Below are 23785 nucleotides of genomic sequence, written 5' to 3'. Positions count from 1 at the left end.
AGAGGTTTGAATCCAGTTCATCAACTTGAAGGTTTAGTTCCATACAAGTCAGAGAGTTCCAAGGAACCCCAGTCATCCCACTCAAGGTCTTGCTCGTTCTGTCGGTCTTGGTCGCTCATAAGGTCTTCAACCAAGCCAACAATTTCCCCCCAAGTTGTAGCAAAAGCAGTATTTTCATTTTGTATTTCAGATACAATTTCCTGTGAGAGAAAATAATAATGTATTAATTAAGTTATTTAATTATTAAATGAGTATGCTTCAATCAAAGTTTGAAAATAGGAAAATAAAAATCTTACCTCAACAGATAAGAGGTTTGAATCCAGTTCATCAACTTGAAGGTTTAGTTCCATACAAGTCTGAGAGTTCCAGGCAAGCACACAGCACACCATTGCCAGCAAAAAAAAATGTTTAAAATGGAGCCTGGGCTTGAAGCTTTTATAGGGAAAGACTGTTGGGTGTGGTTTCCTGTGGAAATTCCCTGGTGGAATTTCATAACATGCTGGAAACCATTTCATAACATGGAAACCATAGAAACTGAAACATGCTGGAATTTTCTAGTGATTTCTTTGTGAGTCAGAGATGAACTGGAAATGATGTAAGAGTAGGTGGGCGGGGCTTAGAAAAAGTGGGCGTGGCTTATAAAAACCTCATGAAAAGTAGGCGGGGCTTAGCAAAAGTGGGCGGGGCTTAGGAAAAGTCGGCGTGGCTTATAAAAAATATCTCGTGAAAAGTGGGCGGGGCTTATCAAAAGTGGGCGGGGCTTGGCAAAAGTGGGCGGAGCTTAACAAAAAATAAGCTGTGGCTCAGGAGGTGGTCAAACAAGAGCATTAAGAGAAGTTTATCATTTCGTAATGGCACAAAAGGGGTATCTTAAAAAATATAAAGATTCAAATGTTTTGTTTTTAAATATTTTAGATGGGGATTCAAATGTTTTAAGCTAACAGCTTGTGCAAAGAAAATTAAACTATTGAAGGAATTTGAGAATGAACAAATGTTTATAGGTTCAATGAGTGAGCTAAACAATATGCATCGGTTATTTGATAAAGAGTGTCCCAGGGCTTAGACATTTCAGATATTTCTTTAGAATCACCTTTAACAAATCTTTGTCTTGTTGTATGGGTTATTTGAATAGAGAGCCCCTAGGTTAAAAGGGGAGACAAATAAATATACCTTGGGATAAAAAGGGGGTTTATTTTTAAGGAAAAAAAAAGGGAATCGCTGAAAATCCTCCATTCATTTACATAGGGAAAAGTGAGCCAGAACCAGTATATTCACCCTACTTACACACTTTATAGAGCTGATCGTTCTTTTGCTTTTGTTGGTAAATGGAAGGGGGGTGGTGTGTGTTGTATGATAAGTGAAATGTGGTGCAATGACACCAGTGTTTTCTCCACACTTTGCACCTCTCATATTGAAACACCACCAAGTTCAGACCGTATTGTACCTCTCGAGAGTATTCCTCGCTTGTACTCGTGGCTGTGTACATTCCGTGGCACATGCTCCAACTGCTGTCGGGGTGCTTGTTGGCCATATTACTTCAATTGAAAACTCTTACCCTGATTGTCATTTTCTCCTTCTTGGAGACTTTAACCACACTACATTGGAACCAGATTTACTGAAGTATAAACAGCAGGTGAAGTGTTCGATCAGAGAGGGTAAAACGCTGGATCTCTGCTCTAGTACGTTCAGTGATGCTTATCATGCTGTTTCCCGTACCCCGCTCGGCTCTTCTGACCACTCCATGATTTACCTGATACGGTCTTAATTCTTACCGACAGATGCATAAAACTGCTAAACCACAGATTCACATTGTTAAATGCTCGGACCAGGATTCCACTCAACATTTACACGGTTGCTTCGATTGTCCTGATTGGACCTCCTTTGATGGTGCCTGTGTTGACTTACATGAGTACACTGATGTAGTCCCCTCATATGTTCACTTTTGTGAAGATCTTTGCATCCCAACCACGAAGACTAAATCATGGGTAAATGATAAACCATTGTTTTAAAATGGTGTTTGGGCAAAGCAAGAAGCACGCAAGAGCAGTGATCGAGTCCTGTACAAGAAGGCTAAATATGATGTGCAGGGGGAGATTCACAGGGAAAAATTAGAGTACAGACAGAAGCTTGAGAAACCATTCGTAACTAACTATGCTCGAGCTGTTTGACAATGTCTTATCACTCTTTACAAGGAGAAGAGTTGTGTCATGAATGTTGAAGACCCCCCCAAGCTTCCTGCCAAGTTGAATGAGTTCGACAGCAGTTTCGATCGCCAGAATACTGCGTCTGTTGCAGTTTATTTCCCGGTTGCTCATTCACCGCTTCCTCGGCCTTTTACTGTGGAGGAGGCCGAGGTGAGGAAACAGGATAGCAAAAAAGTGGCTGGTCCTGATGGTGTTTCTACTGCAAAGTTTCTGAAGCATTGTTTGTGACAGCTCCTCTGTTTTCAGTTGTATTTTCAACAGCTCTTTGCAACAGACCATCGTGCCTCTTAGCTTTAAATATTCTATTTTATTCCCGTGTCAAAGAAATCGAAGGTGACAACAACGCTCAACGATTATAGCCTTTATAGAGGTGGCTTTCATCTCAGTGGTGATGATGGTGCTGGAATGAGTATTTGGTTCTCAAGTACCATCTGTTGGCTTGAACCTCTTCGGTTTGCCTATCGGGAAAAACTTTGTGTTGATGATGCTGTTGCCTTAGTTCTTGATTTTGTTCTTCAGTATCTTGAAATTTCAAACCGTTATGCTCCGATTCTTTTGATTGAGTTTACTTCTGCTTTTAATACTGTTGTTCCTCAGAAAGTTTTTCATAAAATCCAGCTCCTTGGCCTTCCCCCATAAACTTGCTTTTGGATTTTCTCCTTTAGCGATCACGAACAGTAAAATTGAACAATAAGTTCTCCAAGACGATTGTTTTGAATTCTGGTGCTTCACAAGGGTGCATGCTGTCAACTCTTCTCCAGTCCCTACTCACCAACGATTGGGTGTCTGGTCACGAGTCTGTGCAGCTCGTGAAGCTTGCCGATGGCACCATAACATCGAGGGTATTATCGTGAATTCTGGTGAGTCAGAATACCTTCAGGAAGTTAATGAGTTTGTGTCAAGATGCAAACACAATAACCTCGAGCTGAATACTGTAAAGACTAAGGAGATGGTTGTTGACTTTTGCAGGATGAAAAGTTCAGTTGACCCTCTTGCCATCAATGGTGTTATTATTGAAATTGATGACTGCTTTAATCTTCTAGGTACAACCATTTCCAGTAGTCTAGGGTGGCACCACAACACAGATATTATTAATAGGAAAGCTCAGAAATACCTCCACTTCCTGCAGCAGCTAAAGAAGTCTGGCCTTTGCAGGGAGATTCTCATCCAGTACTATCGTGCCATGATGGAAAGTGTTTTGACATTCTTTCTGTGTTCATGGTATGGCAGTTGCATCCAGCGAAAGAAGCTTCGGTTCCAGAGGGTGGCATCTTCGGTGGACCCTTGGTTGCATATTCAATTTGCAGCCAATAATCCTACCATGTTGCTGTAAGATCTCGTTAACGTGTTGATCTATCATCAGATTGCCATGGATAGGGATCAAGTTGGTTTGAAAATTTTCAGCAATACCACCCCACACCATGACACCTCTATGTCAAAATTAGCAGCTTCCTGGACACAGACTGGGGCACATTGCTCATTGCATCTTTGGTGGACCAATGCACAGCTATCAAGCCTTTCAACGAGAAGCCTGGAGTCATCACTAAACATAACACTTGCCCGTTGCCTCAGTGTACATTGGACTTGCTGAATTGACCACTACAACCGTGCTTCTTTGTGGAGCTATGAAAGTTTTGGATGCTGAAAACGACAACTGGCTCAGATCCCTGCATCGTGGAGATGCCTCAAGATGGTGTTGGTACTTGTCCTGCAAGGTCCAGGGAGTGTTTGCAGTACATTTGGCTGTTTGAAACCGATTGCGTAGATGTGTCATACGAATGTCTTGGTCCTGAGTCGGAGTTGTTATCCTGGAACATCCACTTCTTGGCATATCTCGTTTTGATGCAGTGGCTTGATAGCATCTCATGAGGTCAAAAGAATTATCTCCTCACATTAAAGTCTTGCAACATGGCTAATGGAAGACCCTGCTTGAAGGTGTATAATCGCTTGATTCCTCTCATTTTCTTACAGACATGGCATTGTGATGGATTGTTACCTCTGCCGACGAAGGTGGATGGTGGTTATGTTTTCACCCCTATCTGTTTGTTTGTCTGTGAGCAGAATATCTCAAAATTTATGGTCGGTTTCAGATGAAATTTCTGGACAGTTTGGGTGTGTGACAAGGACGAATCGATTAGATTTAGGTGAAGTTCCAAATCTGGGTACAATATTTTTTTTAATTATCCTCACCAGAGGAGCGGGTTTTGCATTTGGGTGTGCTTGTCTATTTGTATGTCCACACAGAACGTGAGTGTTTTTCTCTGCAACCGCTTGTCGGATTGACACTAAATTTTCACCATTGGAGCAACTACTCATGTGGAATGTTTTAATGATAATTATGACGTCATATGTCACTTGGAAAAAAGGAAAAAAACTTTGGACCTCTGTATCTCCGAAACCACATTAAGGAAAAAATTGACACTTGGCAAATGGCAAGTACTCCTCATGGGGAATAAATGTGATTTTTTTTTAATGACATCATAGGTGCCTTTGTTATGATGTCATAATTTCACATGAAGAACACTGTGACCGATCAGTCCATCCATCCATTGGGACCATACTCTGTGCACAGCATTGGTGCTGCCAAAGCAGTCTCTTCGGCAATTGGACACAATCCTGGACAGGTCACCACTCCGACACAGGATACTCGAATGGCTCAATCAACCCAGCAAGTTGATACTCATTTTGCTGACTTCAGAAGAATGACAGGCTGAGTCAACCCCACCTGGTATTAAATCAATGGAACCACGGGATTTGAACTCAGGACCCAAGGACACCCAGCCCACCACCCTAACCATTAAGCCAACACCAGGCATACATCATTCTGATCAGTATGAAAATTTTTGTGAGTCGTTTAGTGATAAATTGGTCCACAAATAAAATGATGACGTCATCAGTCACGTGGTTTGGCAGCCATATTGATTTTGAAAAAACAAAACCTTAAAAAACCTTCTTTAAAACGGCTGAACAGATTGAAACAAAACTTTACAACTATGATTGCCTATCCACAAGGAACAAAACGTTCACAACTATGACGTCATTGGTCACATGGTTTGACAGCCATGTTGGATTTACCCTCAAACCTTCAAAAATCTTCTCCAGAACAGCTGGACAGATCGAGGGGAAACTTCACACACATGTTCCCCAAGCCTTGGAGATACCAGGGTGTTCACATGATACCAGGGCAGATAGGTCACATGGTCTGGCAGTAATATTGGATTGAGCGAAAATCTTTAAAAAAAATTTTTTCTCTTGAATCGCTTCATCCATCGATATCAAACTTCACAATTATGATCTAGTAATGATGTGGAATATGGGTATTAAATTTAAACCTCATCGGACGAATGGTCTGGCAGCCAAAGTTATTTAATTTTTTGGATATGGGTTATTTTTGAGGTTTTTTTTATTTATTTTGAATAAGGTTCACTTTGCTGTGCCTGGCCTGGTGTTGGCCTTGTGGTTAGGGTGGTGGCTTGGGATCCTAGAGTCCTGAGTTCAAGCCCCGTTGGTCGCTGAATTAATACATCAGGGATGACTCAGCCTGTCATCCTTCCGAGGTCGGCAAAATGGATACCAGTGTCTACTGGTAAAGGGGCACTGCATCAGCGACACAATCGCACTTCCAAGAAATGATAGCTACCCCGGCAGCTAAGCTGCCATACGCAAGAAGAAGAAGAAGGCTGTGCCTGGATGAGTTTGAGGGTCGAGAAGTAGAAGTTGAAATGTGAATCCTATCCAGGTTGCTCCTGATCTTTATCTTTGCTTTTTGCCTGTTTGGGGTCCTTCTGATGACTCCAATGCAGGACTGTACCTATTTGGTCTTGCATTTGATGTGAATTTAATTTATTTTAATCTCATTCTGATTTCAATTAAACAATCATTAAAAAAATATCATGGGCCAGGGTCAAGTGGCTCATCAAAGTGGGATGTCTTGGTACCCAGTCATCACTGCCAGGAGTTATAAAGTTGCAGTTCCAGTGACGTCTCTTATTAATTACGTAACACACCAGTACACAAACACAATCCTTGTCATCATTCCTGTAGGTCCAGCTATCACTGGTACAACTTTGGCATTCTTCAGCTTTCAGGATCTTCTCACTTCATTCTTGAGGTCTTGATTGGTGTTTGGTCATTTTCTTGATTTCTGCATCATTTAGTCCAAAATCACTGCTAAAAACACCCCAATCAGCAATGCCTTCTTCTCTCTTTTTTGTATCTAATGATGATATGTGGTTGTAATGCTTTGTTTTTGATGTTCACACTCGATGGGTCATTAGTTCGTACGTGAGTGGTAGGTACTTCCATGTTTTCAGTGATTACTTTTGATTAATGTTCCCACAAATTTTCTGGAACTGGGATATCAAAGTTTTTGCAGATGTGCCAGCAGATTACATTATGAACTCTGTTGTGTCGTTGTGTGTACAGCTGTTCTGACATGAGTTTGTGTGTGTGTGTGTGTGTGTGTGTGTGTGTGTGTGTGTGTGTGTGTGTGTGTGTGTGTGTGTGTGTGTGTGTGTGTGTGTGTGTGTGTGTGTGTGTGTGTGTGTGTGTGTGTGTGTGTGTGTGTGTGTGTGTGTGTGTGTTCGGTCATTAACCATAACATATAATTCTCTTTACATATCCGACCCCCACCCCTCACCTTTTTCTGTTCTTTTTTTTTTTACATATCTCTCTCTGTCTCTCTCTCTCTCTCTCTCTCTCTCTGTCTCTCTCTCTCTCTCTCTCTCTCTCTCTCTCTCTCTCTCTCTCTCTCTCTCTCTCTCTCTCTCTCTCTCTCTCTCTCTCTCTCTCTCTCTCTCTCTCTCTCTCTCTCTCTCTGTCTCTGTCTCTGTCTCTGTCTCTGTCTCTGTCTCTGTCTCTGTCTCTGTCTCACTCTCTCCTCGCATCCTTCCCTACCATGGTATAGCAATGTTTGGTGAGGCATAGCTCTCCCCACCCCTCCCCTCTGCCCTTCCTTGCTCTTCCACCCTCCTTCCTGCCCCATGTCTCTCTCTATTCCCTCCCTCCTCTCTTAACCCCCCTCCTTAATACCCCCCCCTGTCAACGAAACGAGGGGTTGTATTTGCTCGTATATATATATATATATATATATATATATATATATATATATATATATATATATATATATATATATATATATATATATATAGTGGTTCACAATATAATGGTAGAAGTAAAAGTTTTCCAAATTTTGCCAGATCGCATTTTGCCTTATTCCTATTGACATTTTGAACATCTGTACCAAAAATTGAGCCAATAGGACACCAGTAAAGGGTGGAACACTTTTTCACAGTTTTTATTGCTCAACCTCAGCTCTATGGACAGTTGCGGAACTTACTGAGTAATTGCTAACATCATGTCCCAAGCTCTTTGCTGTCACTATGAAGGATGCAGCAGCCTGACGATTGGATAGACCCTCTCTGTCCCATGTTGTTGTCAATGAAGCAACAAGTACTTCAGATGAGCCTCGCTTCTTTAATCCTGCATGTGAGATATGGCTGGGCTTGGCAGGCGTTGCCCTGTAAGCGAACTCTTCATTTGAACCATCTTCAGAGGCTGTTGATGAATCTTGTCCAACTTCTTCCCTCAATCGAGATAGCGTGTGAGTACCTCGGATACACTTCTGTTTTGCCATTGTTTCTGCACTGTGTTCAGCTCTTGCGTTTCTCTCAGCTTCTCTTGCCCTCTTTCTCTTATCCTTCCCTTGCTGAAGCTTGTCTATACATCTAAAAGAGCATGACATCCGGTCTTCTCTTTGGTGCTTTAGAAATTCTATGTCTTCTTCGGGGATCTTCAGGTCGAATATGTTTGCTGCAGCAATATCGAAGAGGTCCTGAAGATCCCCAAGCCAAGTTTCATGACGTAAAAGAGCTCCATCCGTCTCTCTGTTTTTCTCTTTTATTAGTTTCTTGTACTCCGCATACAGCTTCTTGATCTTTTTTCGAAGATTGGCATCCGTCATTGTCGGTAAACTGGCTCTCTCCCATATCTTCTTTACTTCATCCATTGTTGCTGTTGTGGCCTTTGATAATGCCTTCCCCTCTTCAATATGATAGAGGAGGTGGAGTAGCACTTGCTCCTTTGAGGGAAGGCGAGCTCCTAAAATGGAAGGTAGAGGGGGCTTCTCGAGCAAGTTACATTTCTTTCTTGATGCCATTATTCCTGAAAATAGAAAAAAACGTCAACATTGTGAAAAAGTGTGCCACCCCTAAATGTGCAGCAATTGACTCCATTTTTGGTACAGATGCTTACAATGCCAATTGGAACAAGACAAAAAGCGATCTGGCAAAATTAGGTGAAACACCCTAATATATATATATATATATATATATATATATATATATATATATATATATATATATATATATTAGGGTGTTTCATATCATGTTATATATTATCTTCTTCTTCTTCTTCTTTTGGCTGCTCCCGTTAGGGGTCGCCACAGCGGATCATCCGTATGATCCACATAGTGATTTGGCACATGTTTTACGCCGGATGCCCTTCCTGATGCAACCCTGGTCACCTCTTACGACACAGGGATATGGTACACCTATTTTAACCGGGGTATACACCGGCCCAGTATACTGGTACTCATTTCGCCGACCTCGGAAGGATGACAGGCTGAGTCAACCCCCTGGTGTATTAATTCAGTGGCCCAACGGGGCTTGAACTCAGGATCTCTTGGATCCCAAGCTGCTGCCCTAACCACTGCACCAACACCAGGCTCCATATACATATATACAACACCATATACATATATATATATATATATATATATATATATATATATATATATATATATATATATATATATATATATATATATATATATATATATATATATATATATATATATATATATATATATATGTATATATATATATATATATATATATATATATATATATATATATATACATATATATATAAACATACATATATATTGTAGATTTCCGCCGGTTCGGCGTGCGGACGACCTTTTCAGCCCAATCCAGGCCGCGCATCCACTGAACGCGAAAATCTAGTCGTAGCTTCCGGATCAACGCCGAAACCCAGCTTCGGGTGTTTTGAACACACCACAAACTTGTCAGTGCTCTTTCCACGCTACAGGGTCTAATCGCCAAATTATCGATCTACCTAATTGTTCGCGTGGACAGAAACTACCGAGAGTTTGTACCTCGACGGGGCCTGCACGAAAACGAGCCGCTTAGGTGGCTCGTTCTGTATGCGAATGCCGAGCAGTTTTAATTCGCCAGAACCCCTCGGACCAGATTATTTTATCGGCTTTGTAATCAGCCAGCTAATTTCCCAAACGCATCATGGCTGTCAATGGAGAAAGTGACGCAACGAGCGGGTTGACATTCAAATAATGGGTAACATGTATTTCCAATGCACATATGCAATGAATGGCGGGGGGGGGGGGGGTTGGTGCAAAAGACACAAGCAAAAGCCTACAGCCGATGTCTATTCTGAATGCAAGTATATAGACACTTAACAATTCTACTTAAGCAGACTGGCGCCACAAACAGACACACACACACACACACGCAGACAGAGATGGTGGCAAACGCCTTTATTAGTACTCCCAGCTCAGAGGGAAGGTGAGCTGGAGGTAAGGGTCTTTCTTGGACCTGGTCCTCGGGGCCGAATGGGACCCCTTGCACGATCCGGAGGATCCAAGCTGGCGAAGCCAGCAAAGCGCAGGCTGGTGGAAGAAGACCTGCACCGACCGACCGAATCACCTCAGACTCTCGTCGATCTCACAGAGCTCTCGTCGATATCCTCCGAGCTCTCATCAATCTCACGGAGCTCTCGTCGATATCCTCAGAGCTCTGTCTCTCACAGAGGATTCATCAATCTCCTCAGAGCTCTGTCTCCTTCACAGACCGACCTGTCGATCTCCTCAGAGCTCTGTCTCCTTCACAGACCGACGCCCTTCTGCGCATGCGCCCCCCCCCGCACACTCCTCCCACCCGCCAAATCGAGCGGGAAACCCCGCGACCGGCCAGGCGGAGGTGCGAATCCAGGCGAGGGTGATGCGGTGCGGTCGCCGGCGACCCGGCGGTGCTGGCGGTGGTGCAACCCCGAACGAAAGGGAAACCCAACCATTATAACAAACCGCAGCGCAGGAACATTTAAATACCCGTCAGACTAGGGGAAAGGGCTATCTATAAAACACGTACTTACCGAGATAACTGAGCTAAAGGACCTGAATGTTGAGTGCGATAGCTTTCCAAATCTGCAACACTACCCCCTCCCCTTTTTACAGACTCGTCCCAAGTCGTCAAATTTTCGTGTGCCTTCATGTGTAGGTTTTCCCCTTGTACATTTTATCTTCGGATCCCTGAGTGCGACATTTTGTGTATCCGTGTCCCAAAAATAAGTAATCTAATGCGCTGCGTAACTAACTGGACAACTCACTCAGACTCATACGGCCAACTTAACTAAATTGCCGGCGCTAAGACAAACATGCAGAGGGAGCAAAACTTATGTACAATTTTACTTTAACTTATAAATTTACACTAAACCATGGCCCAGGACTGATGGACTCTGTGGGGAAAAAGGGCATGGCAAATGTTAATCAATAGTTTGTGAGGGCGAGTGCTCCGCAGCTGAAGGTCGGATGTCTTCGGGGCCTGTTCAAAAGGCCCCGTTGTCTGTCACTGAACCTTTTTCATGTCCTCAGCTGCTGGAGGCAACTCACCCCAAACCGGCATGCCATATGCCATCCCACAGGCCATTTGAAGAGGGTAGCCAGGCTGCCCAAATGCAGTCTCTGGCTCACTATGCAGGGCCAAGAAGGTAGCCGGCTGCCCAATGCAGTCCCAGGCTTCCCCCTTGAAATAAACACAAGAAGCAGTGAATACTAGCACAGGGAGGTAGGCGGCTGCCCAATGCAGTCCCAGGCTCCTCCCTGTGATGAACTGGATGGACATGGACGCAAGCAAAATGGTGCACGGGCTGCTCGGTGCCCGTGATGTAGCTGTCTGCAGGGCAGTTTTTGACAGACAGATTATCCTGGCGCACATGGTGATGGATGGAATACAGGGGCAAATGCAATCAAGGGTAGCAGGCATGGGGTCAAGGCATGGCAAGGCAAGGCTGGAACAGGCTGCTGTAGCACAACAGGCCGTCATATGAAGCTGGCCGGCCTCTTGTCTCGTTCTGGAGGTTTGTGGAAGGAGTGCGGTGGTGTCAGCCGGTCGCAAGGCGGGCTCGGACTTACCCTACTGTCTCCCCCCAACCTATCGCCTTTGCCTGTCTCTGTCCATACCCACTCCCTTAATTTGCAACACAAAAACCAAATTTAGCCCCTTTTTATTTTATTTTCCCTTTTTATAATTTTGTCTCCCTAACCCCCTTTATTGTCTCTGTCCGGCTAACCTATCGTCATTCTAGCCTACTCCCAACCCCTACGTTCCCTTCCTAGAGAGGAATAAGGGAGAGCTAGCATCCTGTCCCGAGGCCCAACAAAGCCTCAGAATGGCCTCCCTCAGATCTCAGCGATTTTACCCAAAAGTGGGTCCAGCGGCCCACCGAGAGCGAAGGGATGGATGGTGCGGAGGGGGACATCTCCTAATCTACCCTAACATTTATTAACTCCTTAAACTGCCCCGGGGCTTTCAACAACCGCCTCTCACTTAAACTATTGGTTCTACCAACCAAGATTCTCGGCGCCTGTGTTGGTATCCTCACAAATTTGGGCCTTGCCCTCAAATTTTCACTCGTGCCCTTGCACGGTCTCATGGCTGGGCAGCGTGGCTCACTTGGCAGGAACGTCCCCTCTGCCGATTCTCAAACCATGGCACCCCCGGGCCCTAAGACTGTCTCTGAGCCTACCAGCTCCCCCTCGATGCTCACGTGGCAGGCTGGCATCAAGGGCCCCTTTTCCCTGGGTGCCCATGCCCACGACTGCCTATGCGGCCTTGAACACTGGGGGGTTTCCCTATCTGGCATTTCCCCCCTCCGATGCTCACGAGGCATTCTGGCGCTATGGGTCCCGTTTCCCTGCGGCTCCACCTGTGCCCACTACGCTATCCTGGCCCCTCTTGGGCCCTTGGCCTACCGCGGTCGACTAGTCCGGTGCCCACGAAGCGATACTCACCGTTCAACAGCCATGCTCCCAGCCCATCAACAGGACTCCTGCACCCCTCCAAACGGGTTTCGAGCCTACACTCGCACCAACAGCAAAACCACCTCCATTTTGTCAATTTAACTAACCCACTAACTAACATTACTCTGACCCTGGGGTCCCTTGGGTGGGAATCACTCCTCCCCCCAATCACTCATCACACCATGCATACCACATTCGCTCCATTCACACAGGCCCGCTGGCCCTCACTCACTCAACATGTTTCAAATCCATCGCTCACATCACTGCCATTCCTCTGACTGCATCCCCAAACTATCTCATGTTCCCTCGTCATCCCTTACAATATAGCACCTTCCATTTACTCAACATAGCTAAGCTATGTCCCCACTACACATTCAAAGTCTGTCAATGTCTCCAAAAATCCCTTTTTCTCTTTTCCAAATCTAAACTAAAATCCCTCCAACTAATCCATTCCACGGGCCCCATGAGGACTTGTCCCTGCCCCATGAAGCCGGTCTAACTAAACTAACCCTTCCCCCTAACTAGTTGTCTTCCTGTGCCCTAAGCAAAGGGGTCTCCCACCCCCTGCCCAGGAATCCTGTTTACCCGAAGTGGTGAGGCTTGCTTTTCTCTTTTTTTTTATGCGCACCAGTGCGGAAATTCGCAACCCGTGCTCTTTTCTCGTGACGTCATGGCAGCTGTTCGCGCTTCACGCACCTCGTCCCTTCTCAGAAGGTAACATCCGGCAGGGATTTCCCTTCTGCTGGATTCCAACCATTCGTGCAGCCATGACGCCACTGCGCATCACAAGCAAGCCTCGCGTTTCGAAGGGTTCCCCACGCGAGCACATGTGCTCTCTTAGCCCGTAACCCGCGCCGCGGAATCCCCGCTGACGCCACTCGCACCCTGAAACCACGCGATTTATCGCGCAAGCCGGGGCACGTGTAACGCATCAGGGAAAATGCTTTGCGCGCTCTGCGAACAGAACGCGCGGTGCAGGCCACACGGAGCTTTACACACACGCTCGCCTGGAGAACCCGTCCGATCCAAATTCACAATCTCCAGCCTACCTTCTGTCCATCCGCGGGGTCGGCTTGTATCCACCGCGGGCGTTTCCGAACCGGATTTCACTCGCATCGGCGCGCCCGTGGCGGCCTCTGCGAAGCACAGCACGGACCTTGTGCGCACTGCTGTGCGAATCCGGCACGGTCACCAAAATAGCTACGGCCGCTACACGGCCCTTGTCCCTCGTCTGGCGCCGTCTTCGTCGCAATTCCACGCACACACTCCCACATGCCATGACGCTTGGACATGCGGTTGCGTTTTCCCACATACCAACCGCCATTTCCCTCTCATACCGCTCTCTCACACAGTGCTTCTTCCATACACGGATTTTTACCCACGCACGCCATTTTACTCACGCTATGCGTACATTTCAGCACACATTTCGCCACACTCTTCACCACACACACCGGGACAATCGCGCTGGGGATTCACGCTACCACAAGCGCTCCCGGGGTCTCCATACCCCCAAGCTCCGCGTGTACCCGTTCACAGCACTCGCCCCCCCCCAACTCGCATGGCGCGACTGAACCCAGCTGGTCGCGATCCGCTTCAAGGGGGCATATTCCCTCCCGTCGTTCCTGGAGGAGGCCATCCTGCTGCTCGCACCGGGTCACAACACATTCCCCCATCTCACCCCCATTGTTCTCCACTACCTCTACCTGTGTGTGCTCCCTTGTATCGTGTAGTTCCTCCTCTACCTTTTCTATCTCCCGTGTCTCTGGTGTTCTTTCCTTTGTCTCTTCGTGTCTCACCCTACACATTTCAGACTCCTGGGTTCCCGTTATTATTTCCACAGTCTCCATTTTTATTTGTCTCCTTTATCAGGGTTTGCCCTAATTGTTGTTTCATCCGACGAGTGGTGTCAATAAAGCCCCGCACCACTAACATTCTTCCTTGTGATGTCACACATCCCATATTATTGTGCTGTTCTACTTCCTGGCTCCATTTGAGTCGTTCTTCCTCTATGAGCCTTTTTAGTTGTTCGTTGTCTTTCCGGAGTTTTTCCATCTCCGCGAACTCCAACTTTGCTCTCTCCTTCAGTTGGTTAATTGCAAATTCATATTGTTTTTGTTTTCTACCCCACTGTCTCTCATGTTCTTCATTCTCCAATCTCGTCGTTTCTTTCAATTGGCTGATTTCCTTTTCCTGTTTCATTTGTCGTTCTTTCACTATCTCCGCATACTTCAACCTTGCTTTCTCCTTTAGTCGTTCTTGTCCTTCTTTTTGTTTCCTCTCCCACTGTCTCTCATGTTTTTCCTTCTCCAATCTCATTATTTCTTTCAATACTCTTTCTTGCATCTCATTCTTTAATCTTGCTTCTGCTTCTAACTGTTCGATCTGCACAGTGTGGTTCCTTAACATTTCATTCTCCTTTCTCTTTCTTTCCTCTCTTAACATCCTCAGCTCATTTTGTAATCCTGTCTCTTTGTTTTGGTGTTTCCGTAACTCAGAAGCTTTTTTTCTAATTCCTTTCTCATCTCCACACCTCTTTCACATTCTTCCTTCCTCATTTCATCCATTCTCTTGCTCATCTCCTTTAGTTGGTCAATTTCCAATTTGTGTTCTTTTTGTTTCCTATCCGCTTCTTCCCATAATTCCTCTCTTATCTCCGCACCTCTTTTGCAGTTTTCCTTCCTCATTTCGTCCATTGTCTTACCGTATTCCTTTAGTTTTTTTTAGATATTTCTCTCTTCTTTTTATCTTCTGTTTTAAGCTTCCTCTTATCTGATCGCCTGATCTTACCTTTTTCTTCAGTTGTTGCAATTTCAAATCGTGTTTCCGTTTTTTCCTTTTTTTTCCATTCTTCCTCCAAGTTCTCTCTATCCCGGGAGTTACTAATTTGCTCCTCCTCTATTCTTTTGTTCAGTTCGCTCTTCTCTTGTTCCAACTTATGGGTACTCCACTCTACTTCCCTCATTTCTCCCTGTAGTTCTTCGAACTGTCTTGACTTTTCCAACAATTCTTCCTTCCTTTGCTCCAGAGATTTCTCTCCTCTTTTTATCTTCTGTTTGAGGCTTCCTCTTGTCTGATTGCCTGATCTTACCTCTTCCTTCAGTTGTTCCAATTCCAAATCGTGTTCACATTTTTCCTTTTCTAGCTTTTTTTTTCCATTCTTCCTCCAAGTTCTTCCTATCCCGGGAGATACCAATCTGCTCTTCCTCCATTATTTTGTATGCGAATGCCGAGCGGTTTTAATTCGCCAGATCCCGTCGGACCAGATTATTTTATCGGCTTTGTAATCAGCCAGCTGATTTCCCGAACACATCATGGCAGTCAATGGAGAAAGTGACGCAACGAGCGGGTTGACATTCAAACAATGGGTAACATGTATTTCCAATGCACATATGCAATGAATGGGGGGGGATGGGGAAAAAGACACAAGCAAAGGCCTACAGCCGATGTCTTTTATGAATGCAAGTATATACAGGCACTTAACAACAATTCCACTGCACCAGACTCGCGCCACAAACAGACACACGCACACGCAGACAGAGATGGTGGCAAACGCCTTCATCAATACCCCCAGCTCGGAGGGAAGGTGAGCTGGAGGTAAGGGTCAGTCTTGGACCTGATCCTCGGGGCCGAACGGGACCCCTTGCACGATCCGGAGGATCCAAGCTGGCGAAGCCGGCAGGGCGCAGGCTGGTGGAAGAAGACCCGCACCTACCGACCGAATCTCCTCAGATTCTCGTGGATCTCACAGAGCTCTCGTCGATATTCTCCGAGCTCTCGTCAATCTCACGGAGCTCTCGTCGATATCCTTAGAGCTCTGTCTCTCACAGAGGATTCGTCAAATCTCCTCAGAGCTCCCGTCAATCTCACAGAGGATTCATCAATCTCCTCAGAGCTCGTCTCCTTCACAGACCGACGCCCTTCTGTGCATGCGCCCCCCCCCCCCCCCGCACACTCCTCCCACCCACCAAATCGAGCGGAAAACCCCGCGACCGGCCAGGTGAAGGTGCGAATCCAGGCGAAAGCGATGCGGTGCGGTCGCCGGCGACCTAGCGGCGCTGGCGGTGGTGCAACCCCGAACAAAAGGGAAACCCAACCATTATAACAAACCGCAGCGCAGGAACATTTAAATACCCGTTTGACTAGAGGAAAGGGCTATCTATAAAACACGTACTTACCGAGATAACTGAGCTAAAGGACCTGAATGTTGGGTGCGATAGCTTTCCAAATCCGCAACAATATACGTATGTATATATATATATATATATATATATATATATATATATATATATATATATATATATATATATATATATATATATATATATATATATATATATTATCCCTGTGTCGTAAGAGGCGACCAGGTTTGCGTCATGAAGGGCATCCGGCGTAAAAACTAAGCCAAATCACTATGCGGATCATACGAATTATCCGCTGTGGCGACCCCTAACGGGAGCAGCCCAAAGAGGAAGAAGGTGTGTGTGTGTGTGTGTGTGTGTGTGTGTGTGTGTGTGTGTGTGTGTGTGTGTGTGTGTGTGTGTGTGTGTGTGTGTGTGTGTGTGTGTGTGTGTGTGTGTGTGTCTTATATATTATTTCCGAGCTTGTGGTTTCGTGTCGCACTATCTTCGACTTTGTTCTGCGCTCGAGTAACGTGATATTCGGCTAACATTATCTCAAAGACCAAATGAGGTGCATGATACAAAAAAAAGTAAATAAAATGGTTCTGAAACAGTGAAATCGTATTCCACTTACTGCATTAAAGTAAAATTACTACTGATACTCTGCATCAGTTCCTTTCTCAAACACACCCACCCCAACATGTCGCGCAGAGCGCGGGTTATGCAAGTATATATATATATATATATATATATATATATATATATATATATATATATATATATATATATATATGTATATATGTGTGTGTGCGTATGCGTGTGTGTATTTGTGAGTGTGTGTGTATTTGTGGGTGTGTGTGTGTTTATGTGTGTGTGTGTGTGTTTATGTTTATGTGTGTGTGTTTATGTGTGTGTGTGTGTGTGTGTATGTGTGTGTGTGTGTGTGTGTGTTTATGTATGTGTGTGTATATGAGTGTGTATGTAGGTGTGTGTGTGTTTATGTGTATGTATGTGTGTGCGTGTGTATATGTGTATGTAAATGTGTGTGTGTGTGTGTGTGTGTGTGTGTGTGTGTGTGTGTGTGTGTGTGTGTGTGTGTATGTGTGTGTGTATGTGTGTGTGTGTTTTTATGTGCGTGTGTGTGTGTGTGTGTGTGTGTGTGTGTGTGTGTATATGTGTGTGTGTGTGTATATGTGTGTGTGTGTGTGTATACATGTGTGTGTGTGTAGATGTGAATGTATGTGGATGTGTATGCGTATGTGTGTGTGTGTGTGTGTGTGTGTGTGTGTGTGTGTGTGTGTGTGTGTGTGTGTGTGTGTGTGTGTGTGTGTGTGTGTGTGTGTGTGTGTGTGTGTACGTGTGCACGTGTGTGGGTTTTTTTTGGGCATTATGTCTGGCTTCGTTTTTGGGGTGACAGAGCAATAATTGGTCTTCATTTTGATTGCCTCCACCACCGAATATGAGGTGAACTGACGTTATGTATTCAAGCCTGTCTATGAGCAGGATATCTGAAAAAGTTTTGGACAGATTCGGACGAAATTTTGTGAAGAAGTTGGGTGTGTGACGAGGACGAATTGATTCAATTTTGTTGAAGATCCGGATCCGCCCTATCGGAGGGATACCAACTGTAATCTGTTCATCCTGGCGGAGGTACACGCTCTGGTTCGTGGTGTTTTAAAAATCTCTGTCCTTTCATGTTTTTTAACTCGTTTACTCCCCCGGCGCACGCCCACACCCACCCAACTTACTGAGGATGAAAGGGCAGGTGAGGTAATAACTTCCACGCGGCCTCAGAGACGAACATCATCCGACATCTGAGCGGGTTCAATATTTATTTAATAATTTTTGTTTATTATTATTTTTCTTTTTCACACTTTTGATTTTAGTTTCCCCTTTTTTTCTTTAATTTTTACTTTCCCCAACTTTTTGTTTTTCCTCCTCCCCTTCCCGATCCCATTGACCGTCGACGAAAGCACAAAGTCGGATCCGCGAATGAACAAATCTGACGAGGCCTCAACACCGAGCACTGATCCGGCATATGCACCAAGCTGTTTAATAATGATATTATTGAAATAATTTACCTCAGGTTTCACACACCGACTGTGGTTGTGAATGTTAATTTACCACACAGTTATAACATGAACGGTGACTCCGAGGACCACGCGCGATCAAGTGACATATATATCCTCGGTCGTGGTCCAGTCGGGACGGCGAAATGTCTGCCCTCTGCCGGTCGTCTCACAGAACTCGTCGGCACTAAAGGATCACAAGGACGTAGGCAGAGAGGAACAGGCCGCGGAGATGAAGCCATGAAAGTTTGCTGGCGAGGAGCAGGGCTCATGGCCGGGCCGGCTGGGGGACAATCGGTGATTCGTCAGGACGGCACGTACGAGGTGAAGGAAACACGCTCCGGATACGGACGGACACGGGGAAGGGATACACACCGTGGGGCATGAATGAAGGATATGATTGAGGGGAGACACGCGGACAATGGCTCTGAGATTGGCAGAGTGACTGGGGAGGGAGAGGTGTTGAGGGGGGAGGAGGAGAGGGGTACACTATTAAGTCTCAGACAAAAGGGACCGAGAGGTGATTGAGGTATAAATGGGGTGAGGTGTGCAGGGAGTGCGGTATGGTGCGAGAGAGAGATAGTGGAGGGTTGGAAAGAAGAGAGAGAGGTGAACAGAGGGGAGTAAATGGAAAGCATAAGGACGAGGTTACAGGACAAAAGGAAAGAGGATAAATAAATACCAAGTTCATTGTGTCTCTCTCCCTGACGTCACGTCTTTGTTTCCCCACAGTTTGGTTCTTGTGCCATGAGCTGTGGAAACGACTGCGATCCCCTTTATGATCCAATATCCATCATGATCAATAAGCTTTAATGATGATGCTCATGCCTTAAATGTAGGCCTCGTCTCCTGGTACAGACGTCTGACGGGGTGACCGTGGCAGCTGGTCTCATGGTGAGACACCAAGACTGTTTGAACTTTGGGGAAATTGCGGTGTTTAACCACCTTACAATGTAAACCCAATACTGTGCTTTTAACCGCCTCGCCTGGGGGTATGTAACCAAAGCCTTCAACTACCTTTGGCTGTAAGCCCATAACTCTTAAACCACCTCATACTGTAACCACAAAACCTTGAACAACCTAACACTGTAAACCCATAACTCTTTAACCACCTCATACTGTAACCACAAAACCTTGAACAACCTAACACTGTAAACCCATAACTCTTTAACCACCTCATACTGTAACCACAAAACCTTGAACAACCTAACACTAAACCCAAAACACAACCACCTCATACTGTAACCACAAAACCTTGAAACACCTCATGTTGTAGCATTAAAACCTTGAACCACCTGTGATATACAACCGATACCTATAGCCACATTACGTGGAAAACTGAAACTACTTAACCGCCTCATGCTTATAGAACCACCTGGCACTAAAACCCAAAAACATTTCACCACCAACCACGATAAACCCCAAAACCTTTAACCACCATAAGTTACCTATCCAGAACCTATAACTACATTACACCGTAAATCCAAAATACTTACCGTAACCACGTCATGCCACATAACCAAAGCCTTTAACCACCATGTGTTACTTATCCAGAACCTATAACTACATTACACCATAAATCCAAAATACTTACCGTAACCACGTCATGCTACATAACCAAAGCTTTTAACCACCATGAGTTACCTATCCAGAACCTATAACTACATTACACCGTAAATCCAAAATACTTACCGTAACCATGTCATGCCACATAACCAAAGCCTTTAACCACCATGTGTTACTTATCCAGAACCTATAACTACATTACACCGTAAATCCAAAATACTTACCGTAACCACGTCATGCTACATAACCAAAGGCTTTAACCACCATGTGTTACTTATCCAGAACCTCTAACTACATTACACCATAAATCCAAAATACTTACCGTAACCACGTCATGCCACATAACCAAAGCCTTTAACCACCATGTGTTACTTATCCAGAACCTCTAACTACATTACACCGTAAATCCAAAATACTTACCGTAACCACGTCATGCCACATAACCAAAGCCTTTAACCACCATGTGTTACTTATCCAGTACCTCTAACTACATTACACCGTAAATCCAAAATACTTACCGTAACCACGTCATGCTACATAACCAAAGCCTTTAACCACCATGTGTTACTTATCCAGAACCTCCAACTACATTACACCGTAAATCCAAAATACTTACCCTAACCCAGTCATGCTACATAACCAAAGCCTTTAACCACCATGTGTTACTTATCCAGAACCTCTAACTACATTACACCGTAAATCCAAAATACTTACCGTAACCACGTCATGCGACATAACCAAAGCCTTTAACCACATAGCACTGTTAGCCCCAAGATCTTTGACCACTTTGTTTTGTCTCAGGAAAACCTTTGTCCACGTGATCATACCATGTGATATATACACAGCACTGTATAACTCGAGAAGCGTTTGTTTGATTTCGATGCATTCCTGAACCGATTGACTGGGATGAAGTGAAATCTGGTGCTTGGACTCAGGGTGTGCAAAAGAAGGTTTACGGCGATTTAAAATTTTAAAATAAATAAATTCATACCCCTGCAGCTTTAAGGTGGGTTGGGGGAAGCATCCCCAATTCTCTCCATGTAAATGTTCCTCGTGTAGTGCTGTTTCCGGTTTCAGAGGGTATTGAAAGTCTTAATATAATTTGCCAATTCTCTGATGAGAACTATCGACGTCATAGTTGTGAGTGCAATTGTCGTATTATAATATCACTAGAAACACCTGCTCCCTGTGGGAGCGACCAGAGCGGGTACGTTGGAGGTACGTGGTAAGTTCCTGAGTTACATTTGTATTCAAAGGCCTTTTCACATGAATTATCCATTTTCACACTCGCACGGCCCTTATGATGCTTTTGACTCGGCCAGGTTATTATCCTCGTCATCATTGTTATTATTGATATTGGTGTGTGAATTCCCTCTGGGGGTTAGGATTTCGTAATGTAATGATAGTTATATCCACAGTGCATGTTTAGCATGAGTGTGAGGTTAAATGACCGTATTAGGGAATGCATCCTTATTTATAAAGAAAGCAGCTGTCTTCCCTCCATGCATTTTCATTCATGTGTGAAGACTCATTTAAGCACCTTTATTAGCTGAAGATAATTGCAGCCTCGCTAGAGGCCAAGCACATCAAGACGGCATGGGTACGTTGGTGTGTGAGAACACTGAGTGCCTCGAGGATGTCAAGTCGTCATACGTTGGACATAATTGACCGAATCGTTTGTGGTGATCATCATTTTTACCTCCGGAAGGTGTGTCTCATTAAATGCCATGATAACCTATTATGCACCTCAACACGGACTTCACCGAAGGGGGAACACCCCCTTGGGTAGGGGGTTAAGCGGGGATTAAATAACTACAACCTCCGTTGTGTGACCCTTAGTCTGTCTGTCAAGTTTGGTTGAGATTAGGTAAGTAACGACTGAATGTATCGCAGTGAAAAAAAACAGACAGACAGACCAAATGGTGTACTTTAATAATATTGTATGCACTCCTGAGTCCTCATCCTCTGAATACAATCAGTGGAAAGCTCGTGGTTGTACTCATGGGAAGGTGTTGGGGGTAAAAAAAATAAGAACACTATGTATCTGTGCCTAGCCACTAACAGCATCTTTTATGATGTAATACATAAACAGTGTTTATCCATGTTGTTTGTGTACCTTTTAGGGCAGTTAATAAAATAAATTGGTGATGGGCATAACCCCCTCCCCCCCAACCCACCTCGGAGACGACAAAATTTTCGCCGCACAGTGCAACTTTACTGTATATACCAATCAAACTAAAATATGCCATTTGGTGTCTGTCTGTCTGTCTGACTGACTGACTTTTTCACTGCGATACATTCAGTCGTTACTTATCTCATCTCAACCAAACTTGACAGACGGACGAAGGGTCACACGACGGAGGTTGTCGCGATTTCATTTGCCTCCCTAACCCTCTCCTCAAGGGGGTGTTCCCCCTTCGGTGAAGTTCGTGTTGATTTGTATAATAGGTCATCATGGCATTTAATGGGACACACCTTGCGGAGGTAAAAATGATGATCACCACAAACGATTCGCTCAATTCTATCCAACGTACAGTTACATGTTTAAACGGTCGCTGTTAAACTGAAAGAAGTTTGGAGGAAACTCGACGTGCTTCAGGCATTCTACACTTAAAGTGTCTCCCTCAGGCAAACGGAGCAGATCCGCCTCGACTTGCTCGGCCTCTAGGTAAGCGGCAACCATCTTTAGCTAACAAAGCCACTTACACGAGTCTTTACGCATTAATGATGAATCCCATTGTCTGTCCAATTATCACCGACACCCTTACGGCCCAATTGTGACCTTGATTTGATGCATAACCATATTCCTAATGTTCGTTAGCGTTTTGATACTTTCCAGCGGGAAGTTTGTTGAAAATTTGACGTACTTACCCATGGGCGGTGTATTGGCTGACAGTCACTGGTCGACACACCTCTCGGATTATATCCTGTTATCCAGTTCCGTCAAGTCGTGGCCCGTTTCTGGTGACTTTCATGATCACATGTGTCCAAACATCCCTATCCTGCACTGCTTTCCGAAGCTCTGGCAGAGACGGCCTGGTTGCAGCCTTTTACCACATCCATTGGGGGTATGTCCCTTCTAAACCAGCTTACCATGGCTTACCAATCGTTCTTTATCAACCGTTTTGTTGGAGTGCTCGCTTGGGTGCTTCAAATCAAACGAGACACTTGGTGAGTGCTCTACAAGCAGATTGGTAATTGAACACAGCCCTTCTGAACATGTCGATCTTCTTGGTTGAGAAGATTTTAATATTTTTGAGGTTTAAATGAAGACCAGCCTTTTCACTTTCCTTCTTCACTCTCTGCAGCAGTTTCATCGAGTCCTCTACTTTCTGCCAGCACAGTAGTATCATCATCATACCATAGGATGTTGATACATCTTCCTTCAATCCCCGTTCCAGCCTCCATGTCATCCAAGTTATAGTTCTGCCAAAATTATTATAACCACAAATTATTCAGTCAATTCCATCCAATGATAACGGCATAATAATCATAATATGAACACTCCCCTCAAATCTGTCTATCCTGGGTTCGAATCCCGACCCAGCTGTCGTCCCGGTGTTTCACAAGCAGGGTGATTCATCAATGTTTGTGCTGTACCTCGGATGGATGTTAAACGGAAATCTCGTCTACCAACATCAGTTGGTGGACTTTAAACATCCCACGGTGTCCTTCACGAAGAGTAGGTGAACTATCGGCGGCATTCTGAACAAA

At 44.8% G+C, this 23785-nt stretch overlaps 1 protein-coding gene and 1 long non-coding RNA gene across 3 annotated transcripts in view; one reads left to right on the top strand and one right to left on the bottom strand.

The window, feature by feature from the left end:
• Positions 1–8265: 8265 nt before the first annotated feature.
• Positions 8266–18510, bottom strand: LOC147022327 (uncharacterized). The gene is made up of 2 exons (XR_015061188.1): positions 18185–18510; positions 8266–8366 (listed from the first exon to the last, which is right to left on the bottom strand). It is a non-coding gene; the product is annotated as an uncharacterized LOC147022327 (long non-coding RNA).
• A 49-nt stretch (positions 18511–18559) lies between these two features.
• The window catches only part of LOC147022326 (uncharacterized), a 38396-nt gene continuing 33170 nt past the window's right edge, over positions 18560–23785 (top strand). Inside the window, exons 1-2 of one of the 2 annotated variants that reach the window (XM_085893099.1) lie at positions 18695–18829; positions 19238–19399. In XM_085893099.1, the coding sequence (XP_085749225.1) occupies positions 19397–19399 (3 nt within the window). In that variant the 5' untranslated portion in view covers positions 18695–18829; positions 19238–19396. Of the gene's footprint in view, positions 18830–19237; positions 19400–23785 lie in introns of both variants that reach the window. The other variant, XM_085893098.1, reaches the window with a different exon arrangement.

This window comes from Eptatretus burgeri, chromosome 8, assembly GCF_056783735.1.
Source record: "Eptatretus burgeri isolate ZD-2024b chromosome 8, Ebu_testis_v1, whole genome shotgun sequence".
NCBI lineage: Eukaryota > Metazoa > Chordata > Myxini > Myxiniformes > Myxinidae > Eptatretus > Eptatretus burgeri.
Note: the sequence above shows the minus strand (reverse complement) of the source record. Positions and strands in the feature narration are given on the sequence as shown.